This window comes from Typopeltis vanoorti, chromosome 25 (assembly GCF_054136105.1).
Source record: "Typopeltis vanoorti isolate ZY-2024b chromosome 25, IOZ_Tvanoo_1.0, whole genome shotgun sequence".
Lineage (NCBI taxonomy): Eukaryota > Metazoa > Arthropoda > Arachnida > Uropygi > Thelyphonidae > Typopeltis > Typopeltis vanoorti.
Window position 1 is genome coordinate 77,902,711 of NC_143573.1, and position 19,790 is coordinate 77,922,500.

Genomic DNA, 19,790 nt, shown 5'->3' on the forward strand with positions numbered 1-19,790 from the left:
AATGCAGATTTTATAAGGAAATTAAAAGTCTTTCATTGCGAATACATCTCGGTGGGGTGCCGTGATGTTCTCGTTACCGCAAAGTGAAAATATACAGCAAAACTTTGATGTAATGATAACGAAGTCTTCTACGGTTTTCTATGCATCACAGTGTAATATTTTAAACCGAGGAATATTTGTTTCTCGTAAGAGCGCTTTTTTTCAAGAAGCAAAGTGCTTTTCGTCATTTTCTTCAATCGCGAGAAACACTACGTCTATTAACATGACTTAGTTATGTTACCAGATTTAGGTTCTCCCCTCTCCTGAACCAATTACGAAACTTTATTTAAATCTCGCTCGTAACAGGTAATGTTGAATAAATTACACCATGTTTATTCAAGACGACTCATTTGGTTTTACTCTTTGCATTTACGTTTGCAAATCTACTCATTTACTTATCCTGCGTAGTGAGTAGCGTATGCAGTCGACCGTGTACATAATCACGTTCTGGACGTCTTAATCCCGCAGTTACTTAAACCCTAGACATCCCTTTGTGAATCAAGTATAAATTGTCGATAACGTAAATATATTGTTTTAATATATAAAATTTATTAAAATATTACGGTGGTGGATAAATTAAACTTAATTATGTATCTGTTTATTTCTAGGGACAATTTTACCCTAATATATATTTAATCGGTTATAACGATGTTTCTTCCGACAGAAGTTAACTAATTGCAACGTGCTTCTAACGAGTTTACTTGACTGATATGCTCCAATATAAGATTAAATTCGATCTGTGGGCAATACATTAAAAACTGGATTCGTAACATATTCTCATAACTCTGATTACAAACCTTCGGATGATCGACAACAACATCGGGAACACGATTTGAATTGAAGAACAAATAACAGTAAAAGATAAATTCATTTAAATGATTAACAAATATTTCGTTTTGTATCTCAGAAATCATTATGTAATGAAGAACCATTAAAATTCGGAATTTAAGAGGTTCCAACTGTGCTACAACGTAGCTGTAGCATGTAGGATTGCGACGTCCGATTGTTCATCCTTATACAGTGATGCGTTGCGAGACACAAAACGAAATATTTGTCAATTAATATTTCATTAAATGAAATATTAATTGACATAACGAGATGTTATCCTCAGAACCCTACTTGTGAGCTAAATGGGCTACAATAATGTACGATGTTTTATCGGAAAGATGTCTAGAAATGCTCACGAATTCAACATTTGTTCTGTAATTACCCTTCTAGGACAGCATAAATTAAAAAAAAGAAATATTTTCAATAAAAGTATCCGCATCTTTTTTTTTTTTTCATAGAGAAAGGGGAGGAAATGAATATAACTGATGTCTTTTCTGATGCCAAGAAGAATGGATGGAACAAGGACACTATCAGGGCATTTTGATATGCAGTGCGGTCTGCATTTAGGAATATCATGGTCTCAGTAGATTAGTAATTCGTACGTGTGGGATTAATTATTACGTTATGATATTAGTTATTACAATAATAAGAGATACGAAAATTCAATTTTCTGAATATAAACTGAATTAGGTCGGACAAGGATAGTATTTTTTTTTATTTAACTGAAAAAGAAGAATATTCTCATACCAGGACCTAGTTAACATTCGACCTTCAGTGGAAAGATTTGGATCCAAATCCCATCTAGGAGGCGAGGAACCGTTATTATAAAACGTAACTCACTTTTCAGCCAAAAGTGAGTTACGTTTTATAAGGAGGTAAAAGTTTTATTGCAGAAACTTGGGTCCTTTCTTCAGACAAAACAGGCAAACTCTTCTTTCTTACGTCAAACGTTAGATCAGTATCACTCAGTATTTAATTTAATGAATTTATATTACTAACGCCAATCAACTTTTCATATTATCAAACTAAAAGAGTTGCAGAACCAATACCATATTACTGCCAGAATTCTGATATTGCTAAGTCTATGACTATAAAGAAATAATAAACATGAACAAGTTTTTAATTTTTTTTGAGAGCCCAACCCACGAAAGATTGATAACGAATATCACATTAGTATCGTAGAGGGGCTGGAATCAAACCAAACACAGTAATTTTTTTTTCAAGCCACTTTAAGGTTCTCAGTATGTGAGCTCATACCGGATGATTAAACTCTTCAATGTTGATTTAGGAATATCCTCAGTAGGTTTCGAATCCATGGCAAATAATTTGACGACCAAAGGCTGTTTCTTTGATCAACCTCGCTGGCTCTATCGCCTTGGCTGGCCTGGTTGGCCGAGGGGATAGCGCAACCATTTTCCAGCCAACAGGCTGCAGGTGCGAATCCCACAATAGGTATCAACTTTATATCGTTGGTAAATGAATTTCATTGACCTGTGCGAGATCAACCATCACCTTGATTAGTGGAGGCCTGAAGTGGATTGGGAAACAAATATTATGTTTGGTCTCTTGAGCTGGGTGTCTGAAATAGCACGAACAGGCCTAGGCTATGATTGCAATATGAAAATATAGAATTTTTGTGGTCCAGGAACGTTCTAACGTGTTTATAAAAAAAAGTAAAACGTTTACAGATGCCATTTTGGGTGGGAAACGGGCACCGTGTGAAAAGGATGAGCAGAAACTATGGACAACGCAGCAGAATAAATTGATAAGGAGAGAGAGAGAGGTCCTAAATTAATCTCAATGTTTTTGACACAAGGATTTAGCTTTTAAAGGTATATCTTGGGAACAGAGGAATAGTTGTGAGTGATCCGATGAATTTGAAGTTTGTAAGGGATAAACAGCTGTTCAGGATAGAGCGCAGACTACTAGTCAGAAATCCTAACAGCGGTATCTTTTTACTGCACCTTTAAAAATAAACATCATATTTATAAATCGTACATTTATAAATCTATTACATGTGAAAATTATTCAGTAATTACGTCTATAGAAGAACAGTTCACTTTCAGATGGGCTGGAATCAAACGATGCGGTAGAGTTAAATACAGTTCGTCACGTCTTCGGCAGGAACAGAAAGTTTTAATTAGATTTTGATGATCCCCGTAGGAACAGGCTAGCGATTATGATTTATATTTTACATTGCATGATATCTTACGACTAGAAAAGACAGACGTAAAAAAATGACAATGCACCGTCTTCAAAGACGGCGATAAAATACATCTCATCAAGCTACCCAAACATCAATAGAGCATTATTGCTAGAAAGTACTTTTCCAAGAATTTCTTGAGTCAGACAACAAAAAGAAACGATAAACTGAATAGAAGAGAGCAGGTATGCAAAATAGAATTTCTTAAGATAAAATAATCTTAGCTTCAAAGTGCCACTCAAAATTTTAATATCAGTAATGCGTTTTTAATGGTAATGTGTTTACATCGCCTTTCTCAATACTCCTACAGGACTACGTGCAACCAAGTAATGCTAAAGAAGAAGTCTCAATAATGGCTGTGCTAGCTGAAAAAGGAAGAAAACGTTTCTAACGACCTCTCAAGTCACAAGAGTAGTGGGGTTTTACAGTTTTGGGAGGGGAGGGTCTTGATATGATTACTTTACCAACTTGTGCATGATATTTTTATTATAATACGTAGTGAACTCGGTTGGATTTCAATAATAAAATTATTACACACGCAATCTACGAAGTGGGTCCAAAATGACACTGTGCTTTCTCACAAGTCGGGCCGTAGTGATTATATACGATGAGAAATACTTGCAGTATTAGATATTCATTTGCAAGTGGAAAACTAATTTGGAATATGCAAAAGCAACTTGGGGAAGAAAGAAGTGCACCCTCTAATCAAAACAGCTGAAATATCTAAAACATTTTTAACTAACCGTAATTGTAACTAAGAGAAAGAATCATGAAAAGGTGCAACATCATCGATGCAAACTTTTATCGTTAAACGGTTAGTAAACCGTTTGGCACGTCGTCGGTAAGAGATGCAGAAACTCAATGGTGGATATACCGAACTTTCAGCGACAAACCCAAGTTTCATAAAACACCGTTACTGAAGTATATTTAGGAAGTCTATAATTTTGAAACATTAAACAAAATGGGCCATCATTTCGTGGCCCATCCCTTATAAAAGTACAGTAATGTTTATTTGTTTGTCCGCTATATAAATTCATACTTATGGAACACCAAATTCTGCATAGCCTTTCCATTTTACTAGGAGAAAGTAATCTCGATCACCTGAGCGTGCTCCAAATATTGATCTGTATTACATCAGTTCCACCTCTGATTATACAATATTTAGCTAATAAGCGAATAAAATGTCGAACACATTTTCATGGCCGTAGGCGAAGTTTGGAACAAATGTTTGATTCTTCCACTCTTCTTTATGTCCTGTTATTGACTTTTGTAACGAAAACTGTTCGACCTACAATCACAACATTTAGCATTCTTTCTACTACACTAAGGTGTAGTAATTCCACTTTTATGCGGTTTTGGAGATGATATTATCACAAACGTTTCTATAGAAGGATAGTTTTTTTTTTTTTTCTTTAGCTAAGTTTCGAGTTTCGTTGATGTTAAAAAATGTCACGAAGAAAAAAAAAACTCCACTTAATATTAAGGCAATATTTTTTATCGTTTTCAAACTTGAATTAAACAAGAAATAAAATGATCGTAGACAGTCATAAAATTTCGTAATGGCATATTTGTATGATGACAGTTCATTATCATTACGGACACAATTTTGTGTTACATAAATCCTGCTATTTTAATGAAACAAAAATTGAAATGACTCGATTGAGTTTAATAGAGATTAGCGATTCTAAATATCGTTAAATTCCATCCGGGTGAGAAAGGAATTACTATAATTACGAATCATTCCACCAATAAACGTGGTTCAATTTGGAGCTTAAAAATATTCCCACGAGTCTGAAACTGAACTGAAAATCACTGTCTGGAAGGATATGTAAAGCACTTATCAGGTGCACTTTACAAAATGCATTAAGTACTTATCAGATTCGTTTTGTTCGGTAATAGGCGAGGTGGGTGGATTTTAATGAAAGACGGTATTTGAAATCCGAACAAACATTGTGGAGGAATCTCAATTTCTATACATTGATGATGTTCAGCCTGTTTTCTCCCATTGCGGGAGAGCTGGGTCTTCTTCTCCCATGAAGAAGACCCAACCTGATCCAGTCCATCTTGGGAGATTGTATCTATACTCTGATGGAATCCATGAAGGTGGAAGACAATCACAAGCATCCATGCCTAGGCGGTATTCGAAAGGCGGCCTCTTGGCTGGAAGCGGATAAGCTAACCGCTCGGCTAACCAGGCTGGCAATTTCTATATATTAACTTGACCAATTGTAGATAAGCATGGCAAACACGCACGCACCTACAAGCGAATAAACAAAGAAAATACGAATGACACTACTTGCAAAAACTCCGCTCTGGCTCGATTTCCGAATTAGATAAATTTTGGGATTTAGATACGAGAATATGAAAACTTGGTTCAAATTTTCTTACAATCAGATCATTATTATTGGCAAAACGAATCGAATTAATTATAATTAAACTTTAGAATTAATTAAAATTTATGGAGTCTTATGAAAACTTATGAAATTTATATTACTTTTAAAGGCGGATAGCGCAAAAATATTTTTAATAAACACTAATTTTTTATTACTTTTTTTTTCCAAAATATTTTCATAATTTGAAGTTAATTATTTAAAAAAAAAAAGTCTCAATAAGATTTTTAGATACCCGTACTAAAGTACGAGTCGTTTTAACAGTAAACAGTTGAACTACCGAACACACTCGTTTTGAGTTTATTATAATTCTAATTTTCTGATATTGTTATTGTAATTTTTAAAGTATTGCAATTCTTAAAAAATCATGCACTGAAATAGACCAAAATGAATAGGGTTCCATGGGAATAATATTCAGAGACAAGGTTTCCAAAATTGTTGGAAGTTGAAACCACCGGTGTGTAAAATTCCATGAAGCGAGAGAGGAATTTTTATCATGTCAAATAGTTCGTTTGGTCCATAAGACCAAAAAAAAAAAAAACCCACCATCAACTGCTCTTTAACTAACAGTGGAGTTCAAAGAATGAAAATGATTACTTAGAGGAAAAAAAAAAAATAGAGGATTTGGTTATGAATGTTCACATACGACAGTGTTTGATATCGTTTGGAGTTGAATTTTTCCCTTTGCTTATTGTAGACAATTTTATTTTGCCGCTACAATTACAAAAAAAAAAAAACTTTACTATACTGACATAGGAGGTCGCAGTATCTCTCAGATACAATTTGCTATGAAATCTCACACACCTTTAGATAACGTGTTAAACCAAAACTGACCACATAAACAGTGTGGAATATCACTCGTAACATATGCATGTGAAGCTACTCATGACCTCCAAGCTATACACTGGATATGTGTAAGAATATTTATATTAAACAATTGTTTGTATCTGTCAGATCAGCCGCGACCTCCGCAGGGTTATATAGCAATTTTCATCTGTCGTTTCCTTCTGTGCCTTTATTCCAGCTGATCGAATATGATATTCTAGCTATCTGTAAATATGCGTGCACGTAACTTATGAAACTTTCATAGTTTCTACACACATTCGGCTTTGAAATAATGTTGGATCGAATATCCACTTTGCCGATATAATTTTACATCACCGAAATGAAGCCTTATGACCAGTGGCGGCTCGTGGCTTGAAATCGGGGGGGGATGCCTGCAACTTTCGAAATATGCATACACACTGTAAGTACAGTGTATACGTGTTTGGATAAAATATCAAAATTATGGTAAAAATTAAACATGAAAAAATATCGTTTATTATCGATAAAATTATACAGTTTGGTATAATTCAAAATTACTTAAAAATAAAATCCATTCCTTTAATTGTAATTAAAGGAATGGATTTATAATTTTTGGACATTACAATTAAAGGATTTAATTGTAATGTCCAAATATTTAAAGAGACGGAGTAAACACGATAAGCACTACGAATACTCTACTACCGGCGCAAGCTGCATATAAACAACAATGGAACTGCGCGACGGACAGTGCCGCATTACGCTAATAGCTCGCAGCTCACTATGATGTGCATATGCTTGCGTGCGTAGCAATATGACACTGTGGTAAACAGTGCTGCTTGCGTCCTTCGTCCTCCTAAGTGCTACAAGATGGATTTTTATTATTTTCTATACAAAATAAGAAAATTATATACGACGGTTTATGATAAAATTAAATATTACAAGCAAATATAAATAAATTAATAAATGTATTTATATATCTAGAAAAATTGGGGTTGCTGCAATTCCGTAGTGCCTATGCACGAGCAGGGACGACTCTAGAATTTTTGCCGCGTGCAATCCATTACTTGTCGCCCTAGCACCAACCTCAAATTAACTTTTGGAATTTTGAAAACCATTATGTTCAACATTAGCTTCATGACCATTAATTTTAAATATAGTACCATTAATAATAATGCACTGATAAAGTGATTAAAATACAGCATATTCATAAAATAAACTATCGACTTCATCAATTGACAATTAAATGAAATGTAGTAATAATTTATTACTTACATATATGGAATGATCTTCACTTGTACAACGGTGAACTGTTGAGTTACACTTAACTATAGAATGTGCACGTTGTTGTTTTAGCACTATTTTCACATTATTTTAATTAGAATTTATATTGTTTTTAGTATCTACTGATTAAAAATACATTTTTCTTGCTTTCATATTTGCAAAATCAGAAATTAGGTGTGCATAGTCTAATTTCTGACCGATTTCATGTTCAATTGAAATCATGGCAAGATCTTCCAATCTAGTTTCGGCCATTGTTGTGCGTAAGTAAGTTTTAATAAGATTCAGTTTTGAGAAACTACGCTCACCACTTGCAACCGTCACAGGTAATGTCAGTAATATTCTTAGGGCGACAGCGACATTCGGAGCAAAGTTATTTTCAACAATAAAACGAAAAACTTCAATTGGCGGTGTATTTTCTGGTACTAATTTGGACACTACTTTCAGTTCATCACATAGCTCAATTGCATCGATGTCTCTATTTTCTTCATGTGTTAAAACGGCTTCTAGGTTTTCACAATTGTTCAAGAACTCATTTGTCGTCTCAGATTTTAATTTAGAGATGTTATATAAAAAATGTGAACTGTGCTGTTCCAATTGCTCGAACCTTTCTTCAATAGAATTAGTTGCAACATCAATAATAAAAAAGAAAAACTCAACTTTGAATTTTGTTTTGGGATCTAAAATAGGTTCATCTCTTGCTTCATAATCATGCTGCTTTTTCTGCTGACGCAATCTGGTACTTTCGAATGTTGGTTTCAAATCAGCATCAGCTTCGACTTTCTCAACTGATGTTGTAGCATCGACAATAAAATTTTGAAATGATTTATCATTTCTGAGATTCTTAAGACTTTTGAGAACATTACCCAATGTTTTTATGGCGCTAGACAATTCCATCTTTATGCTTTGCAACATTAATTTCATTTAAAACATAGTGCCATATAACCAGACAACATAAAAATTTAAAGTCTCTAAGTTTTAGAGCAAGGGTTTCAGCTTCGTGTCTCGCCATTTTGTCTACTGACTCATCATCAGCAATTTCTATCAATGCATAATAAAACTTCTCAATATAGTATCTTAAAGGACGAATAGCGTCGATTCTAGATTCCCAGCGAGTTGTACTTAATGGTTGGGCGTTAGGGTTGTAATATGTGTCTTAAGGATTCCCCAACGTAGCGTTGACGCTGAGAAAAACACATACAATTTCTGAACAGTTTCAAAAAATGAAATCCCTTCTCTAGATGACATTGCAGCATCATTGACCACCAAGTTGAGAGAATGAGAACAGCAAGGGATATAAAAAGCTCTTGGGTTCAAGTCCCTAATGCGTTGTTGAACTCCTGAATGTTTTCCTTTCATGTTCGATCCATTGTCATAACCCTGGCGACGCATGTTTGCGATTGGAATATTCATATCTGATAATTTTCTTACGATACATTCGGTTAACGCTGAGCCTGTAGTGGCTTCTACAGGAATAAAACCAAGAAAATGTTCATGAATGTTGATATCAGTTGGATCTGTATTAACAAATCTGACAATTAATGTTAATTGTTCAATGCGGCTTACATCGGGAGTACAGTCTGCAACTATGCTGTAATGTTTAGCTTTCTCAACCATAGAAATTATTTGTTTTTTTATGGTTCCAGAGAAGAGAGCAATCAATTCATTTTGAATATTTTTCCCATGATAATGTTGGGCCGAACCAAAGCTACTCTCATTAAATGTTCAGACATAGCACTGTCAAATCTAGCAATCAGTTCAACAAGCTGTAAAATATTTCCATTATTAGGGTGATATAAATTATCAGATGTTCCACGAAATGGTAAGCATTGCTGACCCAAGAACTGGACAACAGCAATTAGGCGTTCTATTATGCTCCTCCAGTGCTGAATTTCTGAATTTAATAACTTTTGCTGCATTGAATCAATTGTCTGTTCTAATTTAAGCCTGGACGATAATTCAATCCACTTTTTATGGGACTCCAAATGGCTTTTGGATTTGTCGTGTTCATTAAGATACACATACAAATGACCCCAATCATTATACCCATCAGTAGTGAATGACATATTACAGGAAAACAACTTACAGCAGAAACAAAATACAGAATCTTTTTCTTTTGAATACACTAACCATGACCGATTAATATGTTCTCCATTGCTTAGTTCCCTGGTGTAAAAATTTAATGAAAATTTCCTACCATGAGAGCTGCTCAGAAAAATGAAATCACTATTTGGTTTCTCTGGCGGGCCATTTTTTACCATTTCCAGTCTTTCGGCATTGCTTAAAGAAGGATTCCATCTAGCTGGATCAGTGTACCTATCAAGTTCACTTAAATCTCTAGATTTGGAAAATGTCATATCAGTCTCATTTTCGAGATTCCTTGCAATGTCTATGTTACTGGGATCCGAGTTAGAAGTGCTTGCCATGAGCTCAGAATCATTGTTTCGGCACATTTACTTATTTCCTCCTGCCCTACATCAGCTGATTCAGTTTTTAGATACTTAAGTAAAGTCCCGCTATGTTTTTGAACATCACGTTCTTTTTCCAGTTTCCGTTTGCGATATTCTGCACCTGATAGTTTTTTTCTTTTATCGGACATTGTAATCGATTTGAATATTAAAATTGTTTTAAACCTACAATAAAATATTATTAGTATGGTATTATTTAGTAATTAATGGAGGTTGAAACACTGTACTAACTTTTAATTTATATAAAACTCAAAAAAATCTTATCACTGTAACAGTCACTGAGCAAAATCAACTTTCCTTAATCTTAATACACGCCCAAAAACAAGTGAAACGTTTTGGAGATTACAGTATCGACGGCCGTTACTCTAAGAGAAGGACTCTTAGTGGAAATTTCAATTACTTCGTATATGACTCGTTTTCTAGTACACGTGTCTTGCCTTAGGCAGTAATTCATATAATCGGATTAAGTTCCCGTGTTTAGTTCACAATGTATGCATACCCAATACTAAGAATTAGCATGATTAATACAACTAACAGTTTTACAAATATATTACAATATATTATACAAAATAGTGACACGCAACAGTAGGTAATATTTTAACATTTATTCTGATGAACAAATTTGGCCTTGGGAATGGCAGATTATATTTAAAACTCTGAATGAGATACTATTATATCACAATTCTTCTCATTCAGAATTTAACAGCAGCTAACAGTGGGAAATTCAATTCATAACAAGTTAACAAGCACAAGATGGAAATATAATATCGCATAATGAACTTTTAAATGCAGTTTTATTGCAGACTCCATTGTTGCGTATGCAAGGAATAGAGGAGGGGCGAGAGGGAAAGGGAGTAAGCGAAGAATGACTCACATAGCTTCGATTACCGAAGAGCATTACGCGAGTATCATTGGTCGACGGATTGTCGGAAATAGAAACAGCATCATGGGCATAATAGGTCACTGGTCAACTTATTATAAAAACTGCGATCTTACGCAATATTATTATTATTTATTCCACATTTTCATTTTATTCACTTTCATTTTGGCCGCTCCCCAAAAAAAATAGTTGCCCCGTGCAAATGCACGCGTTTCACCGGCGGTAGAGCCGGCCCTGTGCACAAGCTGCCCCTGCTTATGACTTTCTTTTAGTAATAAACAATTTATAAGTTTTAAATTGCGCGTTGTTCTGACCAACGCGATCAAATCTCGCGCCGTGAATTACTCCTTTGTCCAGCGTATCCATGCTGTACGATACTCACCCGTTAGTCATATAGATTACATATACGATATCATCCATATACGATACTCGCTTGTTAGTCTTTTAGTTGCCGTCCAAAAATATTAAATGGAAGATTTCAGAAATAAACAATTGATTAGTTTTAAATTGCGCGCCAGCCGTTCTGGGTAGGTCTCGGTTATCAGATCGACTGCCTCGGTGTCGCAGTGCTGGTGTTCGAGTTACCCTTATTTTACTTAATAATGGCCCCAAAGCACAAGAGTAGTGATGCTGGCAATTCGGATATGCCAAAGAGAAGCCATAAAGTGCTTCCTTTTAAGTGAAAAAAGGTGAAAGTTCTCGACTACATAAAATAATAAATAAATAATAATAATAAAAACGTATGCTGAGGTTGCTCATATTATATTCACATTCGGTTAGCTTTTATTATATGTTGTTATAATTGTTCTATTTTATTATTAGTTATTTTCTTACTGTGCCTAATTTATAAATTAAACATTAAATTAAATTATAGGAAAAACATAGTATAGGGTTTGGTACAATACGTGGTTTTAGATATCGGGGGGGGGGGATGTCTTGGAGCGTATCCCACCGCGGAGAGGGGGTGACTACTGTAATCGGTTTTCGAGAATATATCCATGCAGCTAACAATACAAGGTGATTATACAATTTTTTTTTTTTTAGTAATTATACTAAAAATTATATAATCGCTAAATATACTAAAGAACCGAGTTTAGCGGAGGATTAAATTAAAATGCATTTAAAAAAACAAAATTTACGGGAGGAAGAACTCTTCCAACTCCAAATGAGACAGGCGAACTAACTTTCAGTTGAAATCCCTTAAAAAGTTTATAAGGATTCGAATTGTGGTATTTTCTCTGTGAGAAAGAAAATAAAAGAGAAAATCTTTTCAGACAAATCTGTGGTTTAGGACAAGCGATATTAATACTCAGCCGGAAAAAAAAAATGGAATATTTTATTATTGAAAATTTGCGTTTCCATTTGAGGAAAGAGAAATATGCTTAAAATTTTGAACAAATCAGTTTGCGATTTTCTTCCTAAATGTACATTTTTTTTTTTTATCTCCCGTCTGAATCGTAAGTGTATTTCAACATGCATTCTAAAAGGCCGTTAATGGATTGGGTATAAATTTTTCTTATTCTTCGTTTCTTGCTACGCAATTTGCCATCAACGTTCAGAGGTCTTTAACTTACTTAATAGCTAAATGAGTTATCTATGAATATTTTATACGTAAAAGCTATGTTTAATTTTCTTTGAAACTCGATGAAGAACGAATGAAAAGGAGATAGTTTAGTGTTGGGGAGAACGAACTTTGCCAACTATGTTGAAAAATTAGAAATATTTTTCCTTCTACCCAATGAATGCGGCCTCCGTTGGCTTATTTAATTTTGGCTATTTTATTAGTCAGAATAGAGAGGAGGATTAGAAAGAGGGAACAATGCTGAACGATATTAGGAATCGGAGAAGATTTAATGAAGCGGAATCCTATCTTGATTAGTTGTTCTTGCAGGTGCGTTTACGCAGTTGGAAATGTTAATGCACTTTCATTACAAGGCAATAAACACACCAGGTACTTTTAGCTCCCAAGAGAATAGTAGTTGAGAGAAAATTAACTTTTCTACTCCTGCTAGATAAAGAGTATCGAAAAACAACGGCCAAGTAATTAGAAAGACGCTCTTCGAAGAAAGAATCTTAGGGAAAAGGAAAGTAACTCAAGTTTGCATTTGAAGACGTTGATATTTGTTGCGGTTTCCTGTGCAAATTTGCAGCAAATGATTGCAAAGTCGGCAAGCAGATTAATTAATTTTAACAAGCAAACAAAGCTCTTTAAAATGCACCTTAGAATGGTAGAACAGAACGGATTTCCCACTCGGTAAAATCCAATTTCAATTTCGACATTGCTGATAATGATCGTTATGAGCAATGTCGAAAATAGTTCCTCTAACAGTACAGGTGATGTATACGTGTAGAAAATTAATGAATGTCGATTTCCAAAATGCAACCGGTTTCATAAAACAATGTAATTTTATCCCTCTCTTACACATCACGCATATTAATGGTCACGAACTAATATTAATGCAATTAATCAACAGATGCGTACATCTCGGTTAGAATATTTGTTCCTGCTGCCTAACACAAGAATTCAATTTTAGGAATCCCGCAATAAACACGAATCAAAGTAGTTCTTATGTAAAAGTTCGCGAATGCGTTTCTTTTCTTCTTTTATGATCACATGTACATATGCCATCTGCGACTATCTGCTTTGAATACAACAGATGCCGGACAGGTCTTCAAATGAGTAGGAGCCAAACTAAGAAGGATGCCTAGAAGAAGCTGAAGATGTGCAGCATCAATAAGTATTCTGGTCGTCCAGACAACTACTTGGCAGAGCTGAAGCAGTTGTAATGGAAGTAGCACTTTTGTAGAGAAAGCAAGGGTAGAGAAAGAAAGAAAAAAACACTCTACTATTTTCCCATGACAACAATGAATGGAATGTAAATATAAGGGGGGGGGGGGAAGTTACCAGCCTGGAAAACCAAGGTAGTACACCTCTTGGCACGGAGGGAAAAGGAACGTGCAACCTAGAATAGAAGATCAGTTGAGGGACTATGACGTTTTCCAAACTGATGATTCCACCAATGAAAATTTCAGATTAAACAATAAACACTGATTAAGAAAAATCACTCGTGTCGATACATGGAACATACAAGGTCTCCTACATGTTGGGAAATTTCATATCATACAAAGAGAATCGATACATCGAAAAGTAGACATTAGTAATTGCAGAAACTCACTGGAAGAACAAAGGACATTTCTCATCTCGAATGGGAAATTGCATTTATTTTGTTGGATCTGATTCATCAAGTAGAAATGGGATTGCATCAATAGTCAGCAGATCTTTGAACAAATTAGCACTTGGATACAATCCCATTAATGATAAAATGATCTCAATAAGAATCAACTGTAAGCCTATTCCTGTCACTCTTTCAGATACATGCACCACCGTGTGATGCAGATGCAAAAACAATTGAAAACTTTCTATGAACAACTTAATGCTAGCATTGAAGCAGTATCCAAAAAAGATGTTTTAATTATAAAAGGTGGCTTCAATGCAAAATTTGGAAAATCAGTAGACAGTCACAATAAAAATGTTCTTGGCTCCTTTGGCCTTGGTCGTCAAAAGCATAGAGAAGAAATGCTGATAGACTTCTGCATAGAGAGAAGACTGGCCACAACCAATATCTTCTATAAACATCACAATCGTAGATTGTATACATGGAAATCACCTGGAGACAGAAAACGAAATCAAATTGACTATATTTTAATCAACCAACGTTGGAAATCCATGGTTAAAAATGCAAAACCACTTCAAGGAGCAAATTGTGGCTCAGATCATCAACTCCTCACTGCAGATATGAAAATCTGTCTAAGTGGAAAATAGATTTTCAGAATTAAGAAATTCTGCTAATGAAAGAATTCCTGAAGAACTGTGGAATGAAACAAAAGAAATAATCTTGGGAACATCAAAGGAAACTCTACCCAAAAGAAAAAGAACAAATAGCCCATGGATATCTAATGGCACATTATCAGAAATTGAAAATAGAAGGGCACTCGAGGCAAAAGGATTATCAACAGAAGTGGACAGACAGAACTACTCAACAAGTCTAAGCTTATCAAGAAACTCTGCAAAAAGACAAAGAAAACTTTTTAAGTAAAATATGTGAAGAGATAGAAGAACATGGCAACAAAAATCAAGCAAAAGTCCTCTTTAATAAGATTAACATCATAAATAGAAACTTCAAAAACTTTAAATATAGTTGATGCCAATGGCCAAATTCTAACAGAAACTAATGATATCCTCGTTAGAATCTGTTAGAATTTATAATTATATCCTCCATAGATGTAATTTGTATATCTTCAATAGATGGAAAAATTACTGTGCTGATCCATATAAAGATAATTCTCTTTCATTTGAAGAACCGAATGGAGCAGAAATTGAGTTGTCGCTGAAAAAACTCAAGAATGGAAATGCTCTGGGTTATGATGAAATACCAAGTGAACTTCTTAAGAATCTAGGATAATTGATATTTTGCATAAACTTTGCAACAAAATTTGGGAAACAGCTGAATGGCCTGAAGACTGGGCCAGATCGATATTTATGCCACTGCACAAAAAAGGGAGCACCAGTGATTGCAACAACTATAGAGCTATTCCTTAATCTCATATGCAAGTGAAATTTTGCTGTATGTAATTAAGGAAAGAACGAAAAATTTTATTGAACATCAAATTCAAATGAAGAGACAGGTTTCAGAGCTGGTAGAGGAACCAGAGACTAAATTGCAAATTTGAGACGTCTAATAGAAAAAAAAAAAAAAACGAGTTCAATATTCCCGATGTATCTGTGCTTTGTGAATTATACAAAAGCTTTTGATTGTGTTCGATTCTGTCTTTCTTGTAAAGTTGCTTTATTAAGTGCTCCAAGTGTTCTGGGATACTCTATGGAAAAGCTTAAGAAAAATGGGAATTCCAGACCACCTGGAGCAATTAATAAAAAATAAATGAATAAATTATTTAGGTTCTCATGTTGATCATGAACACCATTAAAATACTGGAGGCGTAACTGCGCCTAAATAGGATTATTATTTCTAAAAAAAAGCAGCAAATTTTAAACGGTTATCATATGGAAATATTGCTAATATAAATCATCTAATAAAACATCCTTAAGTTGAAAGTGAATGACCGAATTCTGTAGAGTCGTGGCAATTAACCTAAACGGGACTGGGTGGGGAACAGAACACGGAACTTTTCAAACCCTATTAGGCCTCCAGTAATCAGGGGTGACGGGTAAGTAAATTCCATCTCACACTGGGCAATGAAATTAACGTACCACAAATTTATGTGCCAGGTCTAATCTCCTGGTTTCCGTTGCGATTCTGATAGTGGAGAATGTGCAAAAAAGAGTGTTAAAATGATATCAGGATTGTGGAATACTGATTATGAAGACAGATTGAGATTTGTAGACTGCAGACACTAGCAAACAGGAGAAAGAGGGGTGATATGATTGAGACTTGAAAACTTCTGAAAGGGTGTCATACGGAATTTCAATTGATGGGGTTTTACAATTTATTGATGGTGGGAATAGGACGAGACAGCATCCTTGGAAGCTGAGAATGAATACCACTAGGAAGAAGGTTAGATTTTTCTCTCATAGGGTGGTGCGTGATTGGAATGGATTTCCATTGGATGTTGTGAGTGCAAGCAGTGTGAATGAATTCAAGTATGATAGCTGGTGCGTGTAGTATGTGGCCTCCCTCGATGAGTCCCCGATTCTCTGGAAGTCTCTCTTAATAATAATAAATATTACGTTATCCACTCGGATAAGTACTAATAAATTCAACTGAAAGATGCGTTAGCCAGAATTTGACGCAAAAGGCAGAAGGTGTTTCATGAAAACACATTATGAACGTCCTCAGTATTTTACGTCAAATTGTGACTAACATTTTCCCAATAGGCACAACCATGTTGTGCCTATTGGGAAAATGTTAGGAACAGTTCTCTACGGTCGTTTAACAGTGTTGTTTGATCGACGATCGGTTAATTGCGACTTACTATTCTACCACTTTCATTTTCTTCATGATTAAAAGAGTGATGACTGAAAGATATGAGTCAGTAATATTTATTAACTCTGTCTAGCAAATAGAGGTGTTCTCACGCCTTTGTTCTTGTCGTTTTTGATGGAGTAGCCATGTTGTGCCTAATGCGAAAAATGTTGGGAATAGTTTTCTACAGTTGTATGGCTTCAAAGCACGGGCAATTTTGCTGTTCTTGGAAGATTTTGCAAAATTAAAGCTGGAGTATTTGACGTGATTGAACTCTAGTCGTCTTTAACAAGCGTTGCATACAGTTTCCTCACATATTTTATCAATAAGAGAAAGGCTCTCTGAATAACTAGTAAACGTAGTAAATGTCCTTGGTTCGAGTCAAAATCATTTTTGGTTTTCCCAGTGCTCTTATTCACAAGCAATGTAAGGAATGGTCAAAAGTCAAAACAGTGCAATTGTACAAATTCACTGGACATGTATTGAACAGTATTACTCCAATTCTATGCACTGCATTTAGCCGTAAATCAAGAAGAAATTTTATAAATCTATTGATTCAATGAAATGCAAACAGAACACACTGCCGAAGGAATTACTTGGAATTAAGCCAAAATTCGCAAACGCAGTTTGTTGATAATTAAAGACTGAAGCTGTAACTATTAATTGCGTCAACATTTTCTAATTATTTTAAAAAAGGCTAGTGTCCGAAGAACAGAATCTATTTTATCGAACGAAGGTCATCTATAGCACACTAAACGAAAACTAAATAGCTATCGTGCACACGCATTAAGTCCTCATAGAAACAGGAGCACTAACCAGCGTTAGGTGTCACTTGCAATAAACGGATTCATCCATCTCTGCAGCTTTAAAGAATGGACTCAGGCAGTTATTAAAGTAGCTACTACATGTAAACTGCTGCATTGTTATTAGTCGTATATCAACGAGCAATGGCGTCACCCCTACGGCTGCAGAACAAAGCCTCGTGATGGCCTGTTGTTATAGTTATTGTTCTGAGCGTCAAGTGAAAGTGATGTGTGGCTATGCGCTGAAAAGTAATCAGAACGACTTAAAGCCTTTGCTTAACGCTGGCAAACAGCATTGAATTTCTGAATGGCTTCCTTCAGACAACAATGTTCGACATTCAAAATGGCTCATTTATAGCAGAGCGTCTATTTTTAAAGAGACTGGACCTATTGTTGGCACTTTGTTCTTAAGTATTTGAATGCAAAGGACTGTTGATGATAACGATGTTCAAATTCTTTCCACAATAGCCGTCAGGGAATGTCGTATATACTTTGTCGAATGTTTTGAAATTGCTAATCTCCCAATTCCTATCCGTAATGCTTCTGAGTTTGCTTTCAATGAAGCGTCTCATCATAATAACTACGCCCATGCAGATATTTTTTTCTTTCACAGTTTATCTTTTTATATCTTTTTTAATCTTTAACTTTTTCAAGTGAATACGATATTTCAAGTAAGAAAAGACTGCTGCAAATTTATTATGATCAATTCAAAACAAATGAATAAGAAAAGTTTTGATGTCGCATCGCAATCTTTCGATATTACGAAAAGATTAATCTACCCTACAGATATAAAATGATAAGCCTTTTTATGTCACGTTTGTATGTCACGTCCGTATGTCTATGTCACGTCTTTTGAAACGTTTTGAAACTCAGGGGCTACCCTGAGTGTCGAGTCTTCAAAATTCGAGTCATCAGAATTCAAGGAGAACCGGCCTACCAGTCCGAAACTCGGGGGAGTTGGACGCCGTAGTCCCCACTAGTAAAGATAATAATTTTGTATTAAAAGTACGTTTTAAAACAACCGCTTTAGAAAGAGGAATACTAAAACATAAGCATTCTGTTAGGTTTGGCAGTTTACTGTCCATTTCTAGTTTTTCAGTTTCAGTGATACGAATAATAAATACACTGCAGCATACAAAAGTGCCGAAATATATTTCAATAGACTGAAATAAGTAGATGACATCTAAAAGTATGTCCGTCAGAAAGAAAAAAAGCCAAATAATTCTCTTTACTTAGTAATCCAGACTCTCCCAAGAACTCGAATATAATCGGAGAAACAACATGCAAAAACAGCGTACTATGAACTCCCTCTAAGTCTCATAACAGAAAACGACGACCATAATTTAAATATTAATATAAACATTTAAGTCGAATTTCGCGACAGAACGAAGTCAGTTTCCAATCAGCTCTGTGGATTCAAACCCAATTATGATAAAATTTTATCATCCTGTTCTTTTAACAGGATGTTTACATCTTTTAACATTCAATTGTGTTATATTTTATCATACTGTTCTTTTAACATCCAATTATGGATGCGAAAAGAACAGTATGAACCCTCACCTTGCTTATTAGAAGCTTGAAGTGGTTTTAAAAAGTAACATGTCTGTCTCTAGCAGAGTTCTTAAATTACTTCCTTTTAAGGTTATAATTAATTAATAATATGACACACTTGGACATATCTGAAAACATAAAATACGTTAAATTTTTTCATAATAATTGTTTCCCATTCTTCACGGGGCAATCAGGAAATAGTCGTGTGTGTTCTCTAATTCTATGTTACCAAGGGATCTCATCAGCAATGCATCTGTCGGAGGGTTTCTAGTTTTGGCAAGAGTCCAGAAAAACGCTGGAGCTTAACTCGCGAAAAAAAGAGCAGGAACTTGTTTTTCATTTTGACCTTTTCATAGCAGTTCGTTGACAAGACAAATTATAATGTTACGCAAGTTAACCCATTTTCAGGACTGTGTGCTGGGGGAAAAGACGACAAATGTGAATATGAAAGATTACAAAGGATTATAAGAGACAAGGTTGGAGTACATTCGTGCATACATCGCTGCCAAGAAGGGGCTGCCAGTCAAGCGAACTCTTGTCATTTGTGAGTTCATTTATTAAAAGC

The 19,790-nt window shown here is 35.0% G+C and overlaps 1 protein-coding gene and 1 pseudogene across 1 annotated transcript; one reads left to right on the forward strand and one right to left on the reverse strand.

Moving 5' to 3' along the window:
- Positions 1–8,664: 8,664 nt before the first annotated feature.
- LOC150092868 (zinc finger MYM-type protein 1-like) lies at positions 8,665–9,159 on the reverse strand. Its single transcript, XM_090414303.1, has one exon. It carries the CDS (start codon positions 9,157–9,159, stop codon positions 8,665–8,667), a length of 495 nt encoding a protein of 164 aa, XP_090270429.1.
- Positions 9,160–14,266: 5,107 nt separating this feature from the next.
- LOC150092869 (protein CFDP2 pseudogene) lies at positions 14,267–14,713 on the forward strand (annotated as a pseudogene).
- The last annotated feature ends 5,077 nt before the right edge of the window (positions 14,714–19,790 follow it).